This window comes from Zalophus californianus, chromosome 12, assembly GCF_009762305.2.
Source record: "Zalophus californianus isolate mZalCal1 chromosome 12, mZalCal1.pri.v2, whole genome shotgun sequence".
Classification (NCBI taxonomy): domain Eukaryota; kingdom Metazoa; phylum Chordata; class Mammalia; order Carnivora; family Otariidae; genus Zalophus; species Zalophus californianus.
In genome coordinates, this window is record NC_045606.1 from 15,786,193 (window position 1) to 15,808,031 (window position 21,839).

Consider the following 21,839-nt stretch of genomic DNA (forward strand, 5'->3'; position numbering starts at 1 on the left):
CAACAGAAGCATTCAACAAAATGGAATAATATAAAATAAACATATTAATACATTTCTTACATTCATGCTGTTATTAATTAAAACAGGATATCATTCTGTAAGAACACTCAGAACAACAACAACATAACTACAGAACAGAGTACACATAGAGAAAGGTACATAGAATACAGCAATTAGGAGTATATGTTTAGGAGTCATTCTGCCTGACATCAAATTCTGGTTTCACCACCTACTAGGCATCTGTTTTTGGGGAAATGACTTAATGTTTTTAAAGCCCTGTCTTATCATTTGTAACTATCTCATTAGATCTCTTGAGATTCCCATTTAAGATGGCAACATAAAAGGCTGAACTTAACTTCCTCTCATAAACACACCAAATCTACAGCTCTATATAAAAAAAATATTTCCTCTGAAAAAAATCCAGAGAAAGGCTAAGCAACTCCTACATGTCAGGCAAATGAGAAAAAACAAAAACAAACCCATATTGAAATGGGTAGGAAAGTAGGAGAGTTTCAGACACAACTTGACCATCAACTTCACCCTCACCACAGTGACAAACAATTGGGAGGGAACAACCAGCATCTCCCTGAGGAGTGAAGAACGGTTTAGACTCACCATATAATGTGCCAAATTTTAAGACTTCCATTTGAGATAAGTCCCCCAAATCCCTAGCTCTGAAAGCCAACTGGGGCTTGTGTCCATGAGTCCCAAGAGGCTAGAGTAAACAAACAGTTCTCAACAGGCTGGGAAGGACGGGCTGTGGCTATCCTATCAGGGCTCACTGCACAGGCAGCTCACTGACATGCCCAGTTTCTCTCTGAAAGAAGCCTATTTGAAACTCTTAAAAGCTGTAGACTGAGATACAAGCTCCTAAATTAACACAGATCTAGGGGCTGACTGCAGTCCTCTCTGGAGACCAGGGAGGATGACAGGCCCATCTTTGCACCTTCCCTCTGCCCTGTTCCAGGAGGCTGATGTCCACATGAACATGGCTTGAGCGCACATCTGGCACCCCACCCCAGCTTTTGTGGCTGCTCCCCAAGGACACATCCCTTATAGCCTGACTGTGGCGGCCAGCAGAGCAGGTGTTGTTGGGTTCAGTACAACCAGCTATGTTTGGACAAACCATCCATACAGAAAACCAATAAGAAAACACTGGACTTAAATTATGTTAGACTAGGTGGACCTAACATTCACAAAACATTCCATCCAAAAGCAGCGGAACCCACATTCCTCTCAAGTGCACATGGAACATTCTCCAGGATAGATCATATGTTAGGCCATTATCAAGAATCTTTTCCCACCACAATAGCATGAAACTAGAAATCAACTACAAGAAGAAAACTGGAAAATTCACAAATCTGTGAAGATTAAACAGGCTACTGAACAACCAATGGGTCAAAGAAGAAATCAAAAGAGAAATTCAAAAATACCTGAGACAAATGAAAATGGAAATACTATATACCAAAATTTATAAAATGCAACCCGAGTTCTAAGAGGGAAGTTTACAGTGATAAATGCCTACATTAAGAAAAAAAAAGATCTCAAATATAAAACCTAACTTTTCACTTTAAGAGTCTAGAAAAAGAGAACTAATGGAGTCAAAGTTAGTAGATGAAGGTAGAAATAAACAGGAGAAATGAAATAGATACTACATAGACAACAGAAAAATCAATGAAACTGAAAGCTGGTTTTTTGAAAAAATAAAACGACAAACATTTAGCTAGACTGTGAAGAAAAAAAAGGACAGAGGGCTCAAATAAATAAAATTAGAAATGCAAGAGGAAATATTACAGCAGAAACCACATAAATACAAAGGATCTTTTTTTAATAGATTTATCTTTTTTAAAGATTTTATTTATTTATTTGACAGAGAGAGACAGCGAGAGAGAGAACACAGCAAAGGGAGTGGGAGAGGGAGAAGCAGGCTTCCTGCCGAGCAGGGAGCCAGATGCAGGTCTCGATCCCAGGACCCTGGGATCGTGACCTGAGCCGAAGGCAGCTGCTTAATGACTGAGTCACCCAGGTGCCCCGAATACAAAGGATCTTAAGAGACTACTATGACCAACTATGAAATCACTATCTCAAAAAGTTATGTGCGAGGGCGTCTGGGTGGCTCAGTCAGTTGGGCATCCCACTCTTGATTTTCACTCAGGTCATGATCTCAAGGTTGTGGGATAAAGCCCCACATCAGGCTCCATGCTGTGGAGCACAGAGACTGTTTGGGATTCTCTCTCTCCCTCTGCCCCTCTCCTGTCTCTCCCTGAAGAAAGAAAGAAAGGAAAGAGAAAGAAAGAAAAGAAAGAAAAAAGAAAGAAAGAAAGAAAGAGAGAGAGAGAGAGAGAGAGAGAGAAAGAAAGAAAGAAAGAAAGAAAGAAAGAAAGAAAGAAAGAAAGAAAGGAAGGAAGGAAGGAAGGAAGGAAGGAAGGAAGGAAGGAAGGAAGAAAAAGAAGAAAGAAAAGAAAAAGAAAGAAAGAAAAAAAGAAAGAAAGAAAGAAAGAAAGAAAGAAAGAAAGAAAGAAAGAAAGAAAGAAAAGAAAGAAAGAAAGAAAGAAAGAAAGAAAGAAAGAAAGAAAGAAAGAAAGAAAGAAAGAAAGAAAAGAAAAGAAAAGAAAATAGTTATGTGCATATCCATGTTCTCTGTAGCATTATAATAGCCAAGACATGCAGACAACCTAAACGTCCATAAATGGGGTGCCTGGGTGACTCAGTCGTTAAGTGTCTGCCTTCTGCTCAGGTCATGATCTCAGGGTCCTGGGACCAAGCCCTGCATCCGGCTCCCTGCTCGGCGGGAGGGCACTTGAGGGCACTATGCTAAATGAAATCAGTCAGACAGTGAAAGACAAATTCTATCTGATCTCATTTATATGTGGACTCTAAAAAAAAAAAAAAAATTAAACTCATAAACACAGAGAACAGAATGGTGGTTACCAGAGGTAGAGGGTGGGAAGTGTGGGAATTGGGTGAAGGTGACCAAAGGTACAAACTTCCAGTTATAAGATAAATAAGTTCTGACGGTATAACATACAGCATAGTGACTATACATAATAATACTGTATGGTATACTTGCAAGTTGCTAAGAGAGTAGATCTTGAAAGTCCTCATCACAACAAAACAAAATTGTTAACTATGGAAGGTGACAAAAAAAAAAAGCTATGGAAGGTGACAGATGTTAAACTTAGTGATCATTTCACAATATGTACAGGTATCAAATCATTATGTTAAATACATTCAATCAATACAATGTTATTTGTCAGTCTTATCTCAATAAAACTAGGAAGGAAAAAGATTTCTGTCAAAATTAAATGAGGAGATCTGTTTATAAATCTTGGCAAAGAGCAGCTCTTCAAAAATTCCTAGTAATTACAATTTTCACAAGCAAGTGGGGATGGGGGGGCGGTGAGAGGGAGACAGACAGAGAGAAGGGAGAGGAGAAGATTCCCTGACAAAAAAGAAAATCTGAAAAGTAAAGAAAAATGTCCTTGGATAAGAAAAATCACTATTATAAATGTGAAGTCCCCATATTTGTCATTTGCCAGTCTTCCATCAAAATGTTCATTTTTTTCTTAACACTCAAAAAGTACATTGTACATACTGTGGATATTAGCACACAGACATAGAGTACAAGAATTTTTCCCAGTTTGCTCTTTTCCTTTTACATTTTAGGGTGCACTTCAAGGTTTTAAATAATCAAATCAACTTTTCCTTTTTGATATCTGTTTTGTGTTAGGTTTACAAGGCCTTCCTCAACCTAAGACAATACAAACGTTCACTAGTATTTTCTTCTAATGCTTTTATGCTTTCTTTCTTCATATTCAGCTCTGTAATTCATCTGCAATTTATGTATATGATATGAGAAAATGATATAAATTTCTTATACAAATATTTAACCAAATATTCCTAAGCCTGTTCATCAAATTTTTTATCCTTTCCTGATTTAAACTGATATTTTTATAGCAAATACTTAATACAAGCTTGAACATATATCTTCTCATTATTTCTATTTTTCAGTATTTCTTGCCTCATCCATACTTTCCACTTTTTAAGTTCATACTTTCCTTTTAGCTCTTGTGGTTGGTTTGGCGTGCATAGGTGTATTCTGTGTGGACACATGTGCGCATGCGCATGTGCGAGCTCAGGTGTGTTCATTTCAATAACAACGGTAGCGCTTCCTTATCTGCCTGTATTTCCTTTTTTTAAGTTTTTTTTTTATTACGTTATGTTACCATAGAGTAGATCATTAGTTTTTGATTTACTGATCCATGAGTCATTGTTTTTGCATAACACCCAGTGCTCCATGCAGGACATGCCCTCCTTAATACCCAGCACCGGGCTAACCCATCCCCCCAGCCCCCTCCCCTCTAGAACCCTCAGTTTGTTTCTCAGGGTCCATAGTCTCTCATGGTTTTCTCCCCCTCTGATTTCTCCCCCTTCATTTTTCCCTTCCTTCTCCTAATGTCCTCCATGTCATTGCTTATGTTCCACAAATAAGTGAAACCATATGATAATTGACTTTCTCTGCTTGACTCATTTCACTTAGCATAATCTCCTCCAGTCCCATCCATGTCGATGTAAAAGTTGGGTATTCATCCTTTCCGGTGGCTGAGTAATATTCCATTATATATATGGACCACATCTTCTTAATCCATTCATCTGTTGAAGGGCATCTCGGCTCTTTCCACAGTTTGGCTATTGCGGACATTGCTGCTATGAACATTGGGGTGCTTATGGCCCTTCTTTTCACTACATCCGTGTCTTGGGGGTAAATACCCAGGAGTGCAACTGCTGGGTCATAGGGTAGCTCTATTTTTAATTTTTTGAGGAACCTCCACACTGTTTTCCAAAGTGGCTGTACCAACTTGCATTCCCACCAACAGTGTAAGTGGGTTCCCCTTTCTCCACAACCTCTCCAACATTTGTCGTTTCTTGCCTTGTCAACTTTTGCCATTCTAACTGGTGTAAGGTGGTATCTATTTGTGGCTTTAACTTGAATTTCCCTGGTGGCTAATGATGGTGAACATTTTTTCATGTGCCTGTTAGCCATTTGTATGTCTTCTTTGGAGACATGTCTTCATGTCTTCTGCCCATTTTTTGACTTGATTATTTGTCTTTTGGGTGTTAGTTTGAGAAGTTCTTTATAGATCTTGGATACCAGCCCTTTATCTGTAGTGTCATTTGCAAATATCTTCTCCCATTCTGTGGGTTGCCTCTTTGTTTTGTTGACTGTTTCCTTTGCTCTGCAGAAGCTTTTTATCTTGATGAAGTCCCAAAAGTTCATTTTTGCTTTTGTTTCACTAGCCTTTGGAGATGTATCTTGAAAGAAGTTGCTGTGGCCGATGTCAAAGAGGTTCTCTTCTAGGATTTTGATGGATTCCTATCTCACACTGAGGTCTTTCATCCATTTTGAGTTTCTCTTTGTGTGTGGTGTTGAGAATGGTCGAGTTTCATTCTTCTGCATGTGGCAGTCCAATTTTCCCAGCACCATTTATTGAAGAGACTGTCTTTTTTCCGTTGCACATTTTTTCCTGCTTTGTCGAAGATTATTTGACCATAGAGTTGAGGGTCCATATCTGGGCTCTCTATTCTGTTCCATTGGTCTATATGTCTGTTTTTGTGCCAGTACCATGCTGTCTTGGTGATCACTGTTTTGTAATATAGCTTGAAATCGGGCCACGTGATGCCCCCAGCTTTGCTTTTCTTTCTCAACATTTCCTTGGCGATTCGGGGTCTTTTCTGATTCCTTACAAATTTTAGGATTGTTTGTTCCAGCACTTTGAAAAATGTCATTGGAATTTTGATCGGGATGGCATTGAAGGTATAGATTGCTCTGGGTAGCATAGACATTTTAACAATGTTTATTCTTCCAGTCCATGAGCATGGAATGTTTTTCCATCTTTTTGTGTCTTCACTTTCTTTCATGAGTGTTCTGTAGTTCCTAGAGTATAGATCCTTTACCTCTTTAGGTTTATTCTGAGGTATCTTATGGGTTTTGGTGCTATTGTAAATGGAATTGTTTCACTAATTTCTCTTTCTACACTTGCATTGTTAGTGTATAAGAAAGCAACTGATTTCTGTGCATTGATTTTGTATCCTGCCACATTACTGAATTGCTGTATGAGATCTAGTAATTTGGGGGTGGAGTCTTTTGGGTTTTCCACATAAAGTATCATGTCATCTGCGAAAAGAGAGAGTTTGACTTCTTTGCCAATTTGAACACCTTTTATTTCTTTTTGTTGTCTGATTGCTGTTGCTAGGACTTCTAGTACTATGTTGAACAACAGTGGCGAGAGTGGGCATCCTTGACGTGTCCCTGAACTTAAGGGAAAGGCTCTCAGCTTTTCCCCATTGAGGATGATATTTGCTGTGGGTTCTTCATAGATGTATTTTATGAACTTGAGGGATGTTCCCTCTATCCCTATACTCTGAAGAGTTTTAATCAGGAAAGGATGCTGTATTTTGTCAAATGCTTTTTCTGCATCAATCGAGAGGACCATATAGTTTTTTTCTCTCTCCTCTTATTAACGTGTTCTATCACATTGATTGATTTGCGAATGTTGAACCACCCTTGCATCCCGGGGATAAATCGCACTTGGTCGTGGTGGATGATCCTTTTAATGTATTGTTGGATAATATTAGTTAGGATTTTGTTGAGGGTTTTGGAATCCATATTCATCAGGGATATCGGTCTGAAATTCTCCTTTTTGACAGGGTCTTTGCCTGGTTTGGGGATTAAGGTAATGCTGGCCTCATAGAATGAGTCTGGAAGCTTTCCTTCTGTTTCTATTTTTTGAAACAGCTTCAGGAGGATAGGTATTATTTCTTCCTTGAATGTGTGGTAGAATTCCGCAGGGAATCCATCAGGCCCTGGACTCTTGTTTTTTGGGAGGTTTTTGATCACTGCTTCAATCTCGTTATTGGTTATTGGCCTATTCAGGTTGTCAATGTCTTCCTGTTTCAGCCTTGGCAGCTTATAGGTTTCCGGAAAGCATCCATTTCATCCAGATTGCCCAGTTTATTGGCATATATTTGTTGATAATAATTGTTTCTATTTCCTTGGTGTTAGTCATGATCTCGCCCCTTTCATTTATAATTTTATTATTTTAGGTCCTTTCTCTTTTCTTTTGGATAAGTCTGGCCAGTGGTGTCTCGATCTTATTAATTCTTTCAAAGGACCAGCTTCTGGTTTCGTTGATCTGATCTACTGTGTTTCTGGTTTCTAATTCATTGATCTCTGCTCAATCTTAATTATTTCTCATCTAATGTGTGGCTTAAGCATCGTTTGTTGCTTTTTCTCTAGTTCTTTAAGGTTAGAGTTAGTTGGTGAAATCGGAATTTTTCTATTTTTTTGAGTGAGGCTTGGATGGCTATGTATTTCCCCCTTTAGGACCGCCTTTGCAGTATCCCATAGGTTTTGGACTGATGTGTTTTCATTCTCATTGGTTTCCATGAATTGTTTAAGTTCTTCTTTGATTTCCTGGTTGACCCAAACATTCTTGAGCAGAGTGGTCTTTAGCTTCCAAGTGTTTGAATTTCTGCCCAATTTTTTCTTGAGATTGAGTTCCAGTTTTAAAGCATTATGGTCTGAGAATATGCAGGGGATAATATCAGTCTTTTGGTATAGGTTGAGACCTGATTTGTGACCCAGTATGTGGTCTATTCTGGAGAAAGTTCCATGTGTGCTCAAGAAGAATGAGTATTCTGTTGTTTTAGGGTGGAATGTTCTGTATATATCTATGAGGTCCATCTTGTCCAGTGTGTCATTCAAAGCTCTTGTTTCTTTGTTGAGTTTCTGCTTAGATGATCTTTCTATTGCTGAGAATGGAGTATTGAGGTCTCCTACAAATAATGTATTGTTATCAATATGACTCTTTATTTTGGGTAACAGTTGGCTTATGTAGTTGGCTGCTCCCATGTTGGGGGCGTAGATATTTACAATTGTTAGATCTTCTTGTTGAATAGACCCTTTGAGAATGATATAGTGTCCTTCTGTGTCTCTAACTACAGTCTTTAGTTTAAAATCTAATTTGTCTGATATGAGAATTGCTACCCCAGCTTTCTTTTGAGGTCCACTGGCATGGAAGATGGATCTCCATCCCTTCACTTTCAGTCTGTATATATCTTTAGGTTCAAAATGAGTCTCCTGTAGACAGCATGCGGACGGGTCCTATCTTTTTATCCAATCTGCAACCCTGTGCCGTTTAATGGGAGCATTTAGGCCATTCACGTTGAGAGTGATTATTGAATGATACGAATTTATTGTCATCATGTTGCCTGTGAAGACCTTGTTTTTATAGATTGTCTCTGTAAATTTCTGTTCTATATCACTCTTGGGGTCTTTCTCCTTTTATAGAACCCCCCTTAATATTTCTTGCAGGGCCGGCTTAGTGGTCACATATTCTTTCACTTTCTGCCAGTCTTGGACGCTCTGCATCTCTCCATCCATTCTAAATGACAGCCTTGCTGGATAAAGTATTCTTGGCTGCATGTCCTTCTCGTTTAGTACCCTGAATATGTCTTGCCAGGCCTTTCTGGCTTGCCAGGTCTCTGTGGATAGGTCTGACGTCATTCTGATGTTCCTCCCTCTGTATGTAAGGAATCTCTTCCCCCTAACTGCCCTTAAGATGGTTTCCTTGGTTCTAAGATGTGCGAGTTTTACTCTTACATGCCGGGGTGTTGGCCTGTTTTCCTTGATCTTGGGAGGGGTCCTCTCTGCCTCTAGGACACGAATGTTTGTTTCTTTCCCCAGATTAGGAAAGTTCTCAGCTACAATTTGCTCAAATATATCTTCCAGTCCTCTCTCTCTCTCCCCACCCCCTCAGGGATCCCAATAATTCTGAGATTGGAATGTTTCATGGTGTCACTTATTTCTCTGATTCTATTTTCATGGATTTTGAGTTGTTTTTCCCTGGCCTCCTCTTTTTCCTTCTTGTCTATTAATTCTTCTTCTAGATCACTAACTTGTTCTTCTGCCTCACTTACCCTAGCTGTGAGATTATCTAGATTAGATTGGATCTCATTGATAGCATTTTTTAAATTCTGCCAATTCAGCTTTTATTTCTGCCCTTAGAGACACTATGTTGCCATTAACCGATTTCTCCATTCTAGCTATTGTCTTCACAATTGCTACCCTGGATTCCATCTCTGACATCTTGGTTAAATCTCTATCCATCTGTAAATCTGTGGCGGAAGTCACAGTCTCTGAGTCTTTCCTATTTTGGGTGTTCCTCCTCCTAGTCATTCTGTTGAAGGGTGGTTGAGGGAATGTATAGAGTCCAAATTATTGACCACAACCCAAGCAAGATACACCTGTTTCATAGGGACCTTAGGGTTGCCGGCCTCTTGTTCTCCCAGCCTGTCTTCTGGGGGAGGGGCCTGCCACGCTCTTACTCAGGCAACCCTGTTTGGGCAGAGTTTCCTTGCCCTGCTGTGGTGGGGAATGGGCTAAGTGGGAACCATTTTTGGGGGACTTTTGTTCTCTGGTGGCTTTCCCTGGCAGCTTTCCATGTCTCTTCCGAGAGCCAGAACAGAAGAGATTGTTTCCAACCCTCTGCCTTGGAGCAGAGAGATCACAGTCTGTTCTTCAGTGAGTTCTCCAGGCCACACTAGCTCCTTTTTTGTCTGTGCTGCTATAAACTGTAGCATCTTAGGTTGTGGAATACAGCGCTATATGGCTGTATTTCTAATCACTTTCTTCTGTGGCTTCCTTTCTTATACTATTATGTTCATACCTCCACATGCTTTGTAATTTCTTAATTTTTAAATAGTGTATCTTTCATTACATAAATGATACTCTTCACATGCTGGATCCTGTTCTAAGTATCCTACCAAAGTGCTGTCTTGTTTTCATTTGTCAGTCTATCTTGGTCCTCTTTCCATATCAGTAAGTACAGAGCCAGAACACATTAAATAATATTCCACTGTATGGATTTGTATAATTTATGACAAAAATTACGGTTATTGTGATTATGAACCTATTCAGCATTGGTCGACATTTAAAGATTTTAAATATTTATTTGAGAGAGAGAGCGAGTGCATAAGCAGGGGGGAGGGACACAGGGAGAGGGAGAAGCAGCCTCCCTGCTAAGCAGGGAACCCCATGTGGGGCTTGATTCCAAAAACCCTAAGATCATGATCTGACCTGAAGGCAGATGTTTAACCGACTGAGCTACCCAGGCACTGGGGTGGCTTGACATTTAGAGTGATTCCAAATTTTTAATAAATGCTATAAATGCTCTTTTCTATATTTGTCTTATTATCTTTGTAGGGAAAATTATTGGAGTGTAATTGCTCAAATGATACATATGTTTTTTACGGCCTTTGATTCATATTGACAAAATAACTCCCAGAAAGTCTGTACCATTTAGAAACCTTGATGGTTACAAAACTTGGGAATAATTCCTTAGTAAAACAACAAAAAAGATGTAATACATTTTTTTAAGAATAAAATAGTAAAGTATTACCTGAGGGCGAACCATTTCACCTGCTGCAATTTTCTTCTCCTCATTGACCAAGTTAATAATTTTTTGATTAACAAGTGGTGCATTTGCACCATTTATCTTTGCAATAATTTTGCCATTCTATATGGGAAAAGAAAGCATGAAGGAAACTTCCATTTTCAGGATAAGTCCAGAATTCAACTTGATGAAGTCACCCCACCCGGCCCTACACCCCCACCAATCCTTTTTAGCTAAAATTAGCCATTTTAAAATAAAGTATTAGTGATGGGAAAGTACATCTTGATTTGAAAAACCCAGCTCTTTGAATTCTACCTCCACAATGTCTGTTCTCCTACAAACAAAGGCAAGGAATCCCTGCATTACATTTCGATGGTTCTGTACAAGTCTCCCAACTTTACCTTCCCTAATTATTTTTGACACTATGCCCCCTTTCTTCCATCTTTCAACAGATATTTACAAAAAACCTGTTTGTTGGCACAGTTCCAGGCATGATGGTATGGAACAGCAGTCCTGGTATGTGGCCTAATTAAATTATAAAAAAGGAGAAAAAAACCACAGACAAACATATATAATATAACAACCATGACAAGTACCACCAAGTACAAAGCACTGGGAGCATCTACAAGAATCTGTCCTGGTCAAGGAGATCAGCAAAGTTGCTTATCAATATCAGGAAGGGATTCTTGGGTTAAAATATGTAGAATGCGTAAGAGATAACAAGGCAAAATGGAGAAGAAAGAGCATTCCAGGCAAAAGAAATAGAGATGAAATGGTCCTGAGGCCAGAAGGGATTATGGCAAATGAGAAGACCAGCCAAGAAAGTGAGGTGATGCCTGGTATGAGATGAAGCCTAACAGCGAGAGGGAGCCAGACCATGCAGAGCCTTGTGGATCATGGAACGACACAGCCTCTAACCTAAATGCAGTGGGAAGTCTTTGGCATGTTGAAACAGAGGCAGTGACCACAATCTGAACTGTTATTTGTAAAGACGATTTCACCTACCATGTTTAGAAAGAGTTAGAAGGGAGCAGATGTTTGTATACAAATTAGGGGCTATTATAGAGATGACGGTGAGAGAGATGGTTGCTCAGTCTGTGGCACTGGTAAAGGAGATGGAAAGAATGGAAAGACACAGATGAGTGTGAGAAAGACTTAGGTGGTGAAATTGACAGGTCCAAGGTCTGGAGTGGATTAGGTGTGAGGTACAGACATGTCACTAAGCTCAGTTTTCTCTTTCTGTTAAGAAAGTGGATAAATTAAGATGTTAATCACCCAATGAGGTGACACTTAGAAGACTACATTTCCTGGGGAGGGGGAGCTCTGTTATTGGACCAGTCCCTTGTGAGAGGCCCTTCAGATAACAGAGAGGGGATGTCAAAGCACCAGCTGGATATACAAGTCTGGAGCTCAAAGTATAGGAATTAGCTGAAGACATAAACTTGAGTTCTTGATATATAGGTGGTGACAACTGAAACTGTGTGTGGAGGAAATTTTCTAAGGAATGTACAAAGCATGATAAGATAAATAATTAAGGGAGGGGCGGAGCAAGATGGCAGAGGAGTAGAAGACCTGGATTAGGTCTGGTCTCAGGAATTCAGCTGGATAGGGATCAAACCATTCTGAACACCTACGAACTCAACAGGAGACCGAAGAAGAGAGTAGCAACAACTCTCTGAACAGAGAAGCGACCACTTACTGGAAGGTAAGATGTGCGGAGAAGTGAATCCGAGGCGATATTCGGGAGGATAGACGGGGGGGGAGGGGGCCTCCATCAGCTGCTTCTGGCAAGTGATAGAGCCGCGGAGCACAAAATCGGAACTTTTAGAAGCCGGCTCCGCTGAGGGACGTCGCTGCAGTGGCTAAGCTGGGGGTGGAACCCTCGTGCGACAGTGTGGTCTCAGGACACTCGGGGTTGCAGAAAGACCGGGGGTGCCTGAGTGCGGCAGAGCTCCCAGGTATCGGAGCGGGGAAGCCGGCTGCAGAGACAGAGCCAAGGCGCAGGCTCTCAGCTCGGGGTTGCCATAAACTGTGATCCGCGGCCCAGTCGGGCCACTGCTCCTCCAGCAGGGACCCAACAAGCAGCAGATCCGGGGAGACTCCCCTTCCTCCCCCGGGGAGGAGCGGCGTGGGAGCACACCACCGGGATCTGCTGGGTTTGGAGACTCCACATGGGGTCGAGTACCAGAGACAGAAACGCTTGGTCACAGGCCGGGTGAGCACGGAGTGCGGCCGGAGACTGGGGACACGGGAGTGACTGGCTGCTTTTCTCTGGGGGCGCACTGAGGAGCGGGGCCCCGAGTTCGTGCCTCCTCTGGGGTGGAGATTGGGAGGCCGCCATTTTCACTGTCACCCTCCAAAGCCGTAGGCAAAGCTTGCAGGGAACAAAAGCTCCTGAGAGCAAACCTGAGCAGCTTGCTTAGCTGGGACCAACAAGGGCAGGGCAATTCCGCCTCCGGCAAAGACATTTGGGAACCACGGCAACAGGTCCCTCCCCAGAAGATCAGCACGAACAGCCAGCAAGCCAAGACCAAGTTTAGCAATCAAGGAGAATGGGAGAACTCCAGCGCTAGGGGAATACTGCACATAGAATTCATGGCTTTTTTTTACCATGATTCATTAGTTTTTCAAAGTTAATTTTTTTAACTGTTTCGTTAATTTTTCTTTTTCCCTTTTTCAACCAACATCTTATCAATCCCTCTTTTTAAAAAAAACATCTTTTATTTTTCATTTTTAGAGTCATATTTTATCCCTTCATAGTAGTTACCCTTATTTTTGGCATGTATATATAAGTTGTTCTCTCTTTAAAATTTTGAGATACAGTTTCTTCTAACAGATCAAAATATACCCTAAATCACTAGTGTATGGCTTTGTTCTAGTGTCCTGCCTGATCACATTCTCTCCCCTTTTTTTTTTAAATCTTCTTTCTTTTTTCAAACAACTTATCGTATCAATTCCTTTTAAAAATCTTTTATAATTTTCATCTTTACAGTCATCTTCCATCCATTCATTGTATCAACCCTTATTTTGTACATATATAAGTCTTTCTTCCTTTAAAATTTTAGGAGGCACTTTTTTCTAACAGACCAAAATACGCCCAAATATTAGTCTGTGGCACTGATCTATGCACTAGCCTGATCATATTTGATCATATTCGGGTTTTTTGTATTGTTCTGTTTTTGTTTTTAATCTTTTTCTTTTTTTTTCTTTCTTTTCTCTTTCTTTTTTCTTTCTTTCCCTTTCTTTTCCCCTGGTTTCAGGTCTTTTCTGGTTTGTATAGAGTATATTTGCTGGAGACGTTGTTAACCTGTTAGCATTTTGTTCTCTCATTCATCTATTCTCCTCTGGACAAAATGACAAGATGAAAAAAATCACCTCAGCAAAAAGAACAAGAGATAGTACCGTCACCCAGGACCTACTCAATTTGGACATTAGATGATGTCGGACCTAGAGTTCAGAATCATGACTTTAAAGATACTAGCTGGGCTTCAAAAAAGTGTGGAAGTTATTAGAGAAACGCTTTCTGGAGAAATAAAAGAACTAAAATCTAACAAAGTCAAAATCAAAAAGGCTATTAATGAGGTGCAATCAAAAATGGGGGCACTAACTGCTAGGATAAATGAGGCAGAAGAGAGAATCAGCAATATAGAAGACCAAATGATGGAAAATAAAGAAGCTGAGAAAAAGAAAAACAAGTACAGGATCACGAGGGCAGAATTCGAGAGATAAGCGATACCATAAGATGAAACAACATTAGAATAATTGGGATCCCAGAAGAAGAAGAAAGAGAGAGAGGGGCAGAAGGTATATTGGAGCAAATAATAGCAGAGAACTTCCCTAATGTGAGGAAGGAAACAGGCATCAAAATCCAGGAGGCACAGAGAACCTCTCTCAAAATCAATAAAAATAGGTCAACACCCCGACATCTAATACTAAAAATTACGAGTCTCAGAGACAAAGAGAAAATGCTGAAAGCAGCTCGGGAGAAGAGATATGTAACCTACAATGGTAGCAATATTAGATTGGCAACAGACCTATCCACAGAGACCTGGCAGGCCAGAAAGGTCTGGCATGATGTCTTCAGAGCACTAAACGAGAAAAATATGCAGCCAAGAATACTATACCCAGCTAGGCTCTCATTGAAAATTGAAGGAGAGATAAAAAGCTTCCAGGACAAACAAAAACTAAAGGAATTTGCAAACACAAAACCAGTCCTCCAGGAAATATTGAAAGGGGTCCTCTAAGCAAAGAGAGAGACTAAAAGCAACACAGATCAGAAAGGAACAGAGACAATATACAGTAACAGTCACCTTACAGGCAATACAATGGCACTAAATTCATACCTTTCGATAGTTACCCTGAATGTAAATGAACTAAATGCCCCAATCAAAAGACACAGGCTATCAGATTGGATTAAAACACAAGACCCATCGATATGCTGTCTGCAAGAGACTCATTTTAGACCCAAAGACACCCCCAGATTGAAAGTGAGGGGGTGGAAAACCATTTACCATGCTAATGGACACCAAAAGAAAGCTGGGGTGGCAATCCTTATATCACAAAAATTAGATTTTAAAACAAAGACTGTAATAAGAGATGAGGAAGGACACTATATCCTACTTAAAGGGTCTATCCAACAAGAAAATCTAACAATTGTAAATATCTATGCCCCAAACATGGGAGCAGCCAATTATATAAGGCAATTAATAACAAAAGTGAAGAAACACATTGACAACAATACAATAATAGTGGGGGACTTTAACACCCCCCCTCACTGAAATGGACAGATCATCTAAGCAAAAGATCAACAAGGAAATAAAGACTTTAAATGACACACTGGACCAAATGGACATCACAGACATATTCAGAACATTCCATCCCAAAGCAACGGAATATACATTCTTCCCTAGTGCCCATGGAACATTCTCCAGAATTGATCACATCCTAGGTCACAAATCAGGTCTCAACCGGTACTAAAAGATTGGGATTATTCCCTGCATATTTTCAGACCACAATGCTTTGAACTAGAACTCAATCACAAGAGGAAAGTTGGAAAGAACTCAAATACATGGAGGCTAAAGAGCATCCTACTAAGGAATGAATGGGTCAACCAGGAAATTAAAGAAGAATTAAAAAAATTCATGGAAACCAATGAAAATGAAAACACAACTGTTCAAAATCTTTGGGATACAGCAAAGGCAGTCCTGAGAGGAAAGTATATAGCAATAGAAGCCTTTCTCAAGAAACAAGAAAGGTCTCAAATACACAACCTAACCCTACACATTAAAGGAGCTGGAGAAAGAACAGCAAATAAAGCCTAAACCCGCAAGGGGAAGAGAAATAATAAAGATCAGAGCAGAAATCAATGAAATAGAAACCAAAACAACAGAACAGATCAAGGAAACTAGGAGCTGATTCTTTGAAAGAATTAACAAGACTGATAAACCCCTGGCCAGACTGATCAAAAAGAAAAGAGAAATGACCCAAATCAACAAAATCATGAATGAAAGAGGAGAGATCACAACCAACACCAAAGAAATACAAACAATTATAAGAACATATGATGAGCAACTCTATGCCAGCAAATTAGATAACCTGGAAGAAATGGGTACATTCCTAGAGATGTATCAACTACCAAAATTGAACCAGGAAGAAATAGAAAACCTGAACAGACCTATAACCACTAAGGAAATTGAAGCAGTCATCAAAAATCTCCCAACAAACAAAAGCCCAGGGCCAGATGGCTTCCCAGGGGAATTCTATCAGACATTTAAAGAAGAATTAATACCTATTCTCCTGAAACTGTTCCAAAAAATAGAAATGGAAGGAAAACTTCCAAACGCATTTTATGAGGCCAGCATTACCTTGATCCCAAAACCAGACAAAGACCCCATCAAAAAGGAGAACTACAGACCAATATCTTTGATGAACATGGATGCAAAAATTCTCGCCAAAATACTAGCCAATAGGGTCCAACAGTACATTAAAAGGATTATTCACCGTGACCAAGTGGGATTTATCCCTGGGCTGCAAGGCTGGTTCAACATCCGCAAATCAATCAACGTGATACAATACATTAACAAAAGAAAGAACAAGAATCATATGATCCTCTCAATAGATGCAGAAAAAGCATTTGACAAAGTACAGCATCCTTTCTTGATCAAAACTCTTCAGAGTATAGGGATAGAGGGTACATACCTCAATATCATAAAAGCCATCTATGAAAAACCTACAGCGACCATTTCCTTACACCACACACAAAAATAGACCCCAAATGGTTGAATGACCTAACGTGAGACAGGAGTCCATCAGAATCCTAAAGGAGAACACAGGCAGCAACCTCTTCGACCTCAGCCGCAGCAACTTCTTCCTAGAAACATCGCCAAAAGCAAGGGAAGCAAGGGCAAAAATGAACTATTGGGATTTCATCAAGATAAAAAGCTTTTGCACAGCAAAAGAAACAGTCCACAAAAACCAAAAGACAACCGACAGAATGGGAGAAAATATTTGCAAACGGTTGAAAGACCTAACGTGAGACAGGAGTCCATCAGAATCCTAAAGGAGAACACAGGCAGCAACCTCTTCGACCTCAGCCGCAGCAACTTCTTCCTAGAAACATCGCCAAAAGCAAGGGAAGCCAGGGCAAAAATGAACTATTGGGATTTCATCAAGATAAAAAGCTTTTGCACAGCAAAAGAAACAGTCCACAAAAACCAAAAGACAACCGACAGAATGGGAGAAAATATTTGCAAACGACATATCTGATAAAGGGCTAGTATCCAAAATCTATAAAGAACTTATCTAACTCAACACCCAAAGAACAAATGATCCAATCAAGAAATGGGCAGAAGACATGAACAGACATTTTTCCAAAGAAGACATCCAAATGGCCAACAGACACATGAAAGAGTGCTCAACATCGCTGGGCATCAGGGAAATCCAAATCAAAACCTCAATGAGATACCACCTCACAGTAGTCAGAATGGCTAAAATTAACAAGTCAGGAAACGACAGATGTTGGCGGGGATGTGGAGAAAGGGGAATCCTCCTACACTGTTGGTGGGAATGTAAGCTGGTGCAACCCCTCTGGAAGACAGTATGGAGGTTCCTCAAATCAGCTGAAAATAGAGCTACCATACGATCCAGCAATTGCACTACTGGGTATTTACCACAAAGAGACAAATGTAGGGATCCGAATGGGTACGTGCACCCCAATGTTTATAGCAGCAATGTCCACAATAGCCAAACTGTGGAAAGAGCCAAGAAGTCCATCGACAGATGAATGGCTAAAGAAGATGTGGTATATATACACAGTGTAATATTATGCAGCCATCAAAAGGAATGAGATCTTGCCATTTGCTACGATGTGGATGGAACTGGAGGGTGTTATGCTGAGTGAAATAAGTCAATCAGAGAAAGACATATATCATATGACCTCACCGATATGAGGAATTCTTAATCTCAGGAAACAAACTGAGTGTTGCTGAGTGGTGGGGGGTGGGAGGGATGGGGTGGCTGGGTGATAGACATTGGGGAGGGTATGTGCTATGGTGAGCGCCGTGAATTGTGCAAGACTGTTGAATCACAGATCTGTACTTCTGAAACAAATAATGCAAATATGTTAAGAAAAAAGAAAAAGAAGAAGATAGCAGGAGGGGAAGAATGAAGGGGAGTAAGTCGGAGGGGGAGAGGAACCATGAGAGACGATGGACTCTGAAAAACAAACTGAGGGTTCTAGAGGGGAGGGGGTTGGGAGGATGGGTTAGCCTGGTGATGGGTATTAAGGAGGGCACGTTGTGCGTGGAGCACTGGGTGTTACGCACAAACAATGAATCATGGAACACTACATCAAGAACTAATGATGTAATGTATGGTGATTAACATAACAATAAAAATTTTTTTAAAAAGATAAATACTTAAGGTCTGGATAAAGAAAGGTAAACCTACAAAGGAGATGGAGGGGAATAACATCTAGGTAGGCAAAAGGGAAATCAAGTAACAAAGCCAAAAGAAGCCAATGTTTAAAAAAAAATTAGCCTGGTGATGGGTATTAAGGAGAACACATATTGAATGGAGCACTGGGTGTTATTCGCAAACGATGAATCATGGAATACTACATCAAAAACAAATGATGTAGGGCGCCTGGGTGGCTCAGTTGGTTAAGCGACTGCCTTCGGCTCAGGTCATGATCCTGGAGTCCCGGGATCGAGTCCCACATCGGGCTCCCTGCTCAGCAGGGAGTCTGCTTCTCCCTCTGACCCTCCCTCCTCTCATGTGCTCTCTCTCTCTCTCATTCTCTCTCTCAAATAAATAAATAAAATCTTAAAAAAAAAATGATGTATGGTGCCTAACATAACAAAAAATAAATATTAAATAAATTAATAAATAAATAAATAAATAAAAAGAGGGTATAGCCACCACATTCAATACACTTGAGAGGTACAGCATAATGAACCTAAAAGTGGCCATATATGCAACAACAGGCTGGTAACTGGGTACACTAGCAACAGCAAATTTGCTTGAATAATCAGACAGAAGGCAGATGGAATGGGTTGAGGCATTACTGGGATATGAAAAAAATGGAGTAAAAATAATTATGCAAACTCTTCTGTAAAGTTTAGCTGTGAGATAAAGGAGAGAGATGGGTGGTAGCTGGAGAGAGGCATGGCATCAAAAAAGTCATTATTTTTTAATTGGAAACAGTTCATCATCTTCAAACGGCAATGAGAAGGATCCCGTTGAGAAAGATTTAAATAGATACTGCCACTCTAGTTACCATTTCCCACTAAAAGGAACCTTCCAACAATTCTGGGGACTTTCTAATGTCCCTTGAAAAAGCCCTTCCTGCTGAAACTTGCTGGAATGAATTTGTTGTCAGCTAAGTGTGCTAAGCAATACAAAGAACCACTGTGGGAATATCTGTATAAACAGGCGATGGCTTGGTGGTGGTTTTGTGGGCACAGACTGAGATTCTTAGATGAATGACTGTGGATATGGAGCAAAGCCTGAGGCATGACTGCACGAACAACTGGTTGAGGTGCACTGGAGAAAAGTTAATTGGCAGTAGAGGTCAGGAATTGAGAGGCCCGGATGTGGGTGGGTTGCCAATGTGGATACTGCAGTCCCCAGAGGGATGGCAGGACAGGGGTTTTGAAAGGGGTTTGAGCCCACAGGCCAAAGTCCTCAGTCATTGACAGGACTGATTTGAAGACCAGTAAACGACAGGGGTGAGTTGGGAGAGAGAAGGAGGTTTAGCCAAATAGCTAAGTTAGCAGGGAAAAGACCTCTAATTAGCAAGGAAAAGAAAGTTACTGAAGTAAGAAGAAGTAAAGGGAATATCAATTCTGCTCCTGGCCTCAAGACAAACGATCCGAGAAAGTAGTCACCACTCTGGGCTGCTCCTAAGTCAGGAGACAGATTTAAGGAAAGTCAAGGAAATGGAGTAAAGGCTAAGAGCCATGGTGAAAGATCTTCGAAAGTGTGCTAATTGCTCATCTCAATTCCAGATGTCACACAGTGAAAGGGTTTGCAAGATGGTAGAGAATTGGGAGAATTAGTCAGGAAAAGAATATTCTGAGCATGAGAAGGATGAACCATTCAGGGCTGGGAGGAAGGGTGGATTTATATTCCAGGCACTGGTTGCAGATAAGAGAACGTGGACTGGATGGTCCAGTTAAGGAGGGTGGGTATGGTCTCCTGATCAGAGCTGACCAACCTGGTAGGATGATGGTGGTCCCAGAGCTCCAGACTCTGTGTGATGGTCCCCTGGCCAGTCTCTCTTCCTCAGTCCCATGCTCCTAACTGCTACTGCTATTAGTCTCCTCACTGTTACTTAATATTAGCCCACAAGCCTATTTTCGGGTGTTACTCACTCTGGTTCCCTAAACTATGTCTAGGCCAAGGGTCAGCAAAAAATGACCCAGTACAGAGACTGTATTTTGGCAAAGGTGAAAATACTATCTGGCCCTTTACTAAAAGAACTGATTGACCCCTCACCTAAATCACCAAATTCTACATGTCCAACTTAGAGCAAGATATGCAATGCAATTTTTAAAATTCAATTAACCCGGTAACTCAATTCCTTGAAATTATTGCAAAAGCATTATTTCACAGAAGCAAAAAGTTCTAACCAAAAGTGTTTTTAAAATAATGATTTCTAATACAAAAAAATAATAATCCAAGTATCTAATAGTAGAGGAAGAGTCCAAGCCCTCTCTGGGAAGCCTTTCCTTACTATGTCCAATTCTCTAGCTCTATAGCAGCTATACTCTGTGTCACATAGCTTTTAACTATAAATACTCTCCTTCTGGAAAGTAGCACTTATTATGTCTTCCTGATTATTAAGGTTGTATATTCATCGCAGAATATTGGGAAAATATGAAAAAGTATCAAGAAAAAACTACTGCATCCTTCCCCCATACTAGAAAGCTACTACTGATAATCTGGTGAATGCTCTGCCTGTCTTCTTTCTACACATTTGTACATGTGGAGATAGGAGCAGCATATATTACAAAATAGTGGTTAGACAGATATGTCCTTGTATTAGTATACATGAATACTTAGAACCGATTCTCTGCTACTGGGTATCGAAGAAATTTCCAATTTTTCACTCCTATAAATAGTAATTCATCATACAAATCTCTAATTATTTCCTCAGGAAAGGTAAATACCATCTTATTTTTCTTTTTGAGCAACTCAATGAGTGGTTGTCTAATCTCCTCAACCCATTACATGCTCCTAGAGGTCAAGTTATAAAATATATTAACAGACAAGCAAAGATAAGGCAAAAGAAATCTATGATTACTACAATCAGAAAATAGTCCCATGGTAATTTCACAATGCTACTTGCTATTTAATGTAAATTAGAATCTGATAATATATTTGAGATGATAAATATTATACTTACAACACTAAAGAGAAAAATAGGTTCACATTGATCTCTAAATGGCTGCAAAGTCACAATGTTGTCAGCTTCTGCCTGAAAAAATATAAGGAAATATATTTTTATAAAAAAAATATATATATAAAAATATATATGTATATAACATATGTACATATATATATAAATATTTCATATAATAATAGAGGAAATATCCAAATCACCAGATACACTATGTTGAAAAATGCAGATCACACAAAATTTTTATTTTTATGTTTACTACAGCATTTTCTGAGTATGTTATAGTTGTTCTAAGGATCAAATTGCATACACTAGTTGATTCAGGACATGCATCATTTGGCCTCAGCCTTACTTCTCACTGTTCACTTTGTGGTACCCAACCTGCAGCTAAACTTACCTACTTCCAGTTTGCTATACAACACCCATACTTTCCTCCCTCCTTACCCGCTCTTGCCCTTCCTTTTCCAACCCAGGTCAAGTGTCCC

At 40.0% G+C, this 21,839-nt stretch overlaps 1 protein-coding gene across 9 annotated transcripts in view; it reads right to left on the reverse strand.

Annotated features, from left to right (window-relative positions):
* The window catches only part of NME8 (NME/NM23 family member 8), an 82,777-nt gene that overhangs the window by 45,716 nt on the left and 15,222 nt on the right, over positions 1 to 21,839 (reverse strand). For 8 of the 9 annotated variants that reach the window (XM_027574094.2, XM_027574096.1, XM_027574098.1 and 5 more), the window contains 2 exons: positions 21,361 to 21,432; positions 10,461 to 10,577 (listed from right to left, as the gene is read on the reverse strand). In XM_027574094.2, the coding sequence (XP_027429895.1) occupies positions 10,461 to 10,577; positions 21,361 to 21,432 (189 nt within the window). The remainder of the gene's footprint in view (positions 1 to 10,460; positions 10,578 to 21,360; positions 21,433 to 21,839) is intronic. The other variant, XM_027574099.1, reaches the window with a different exon arrangement.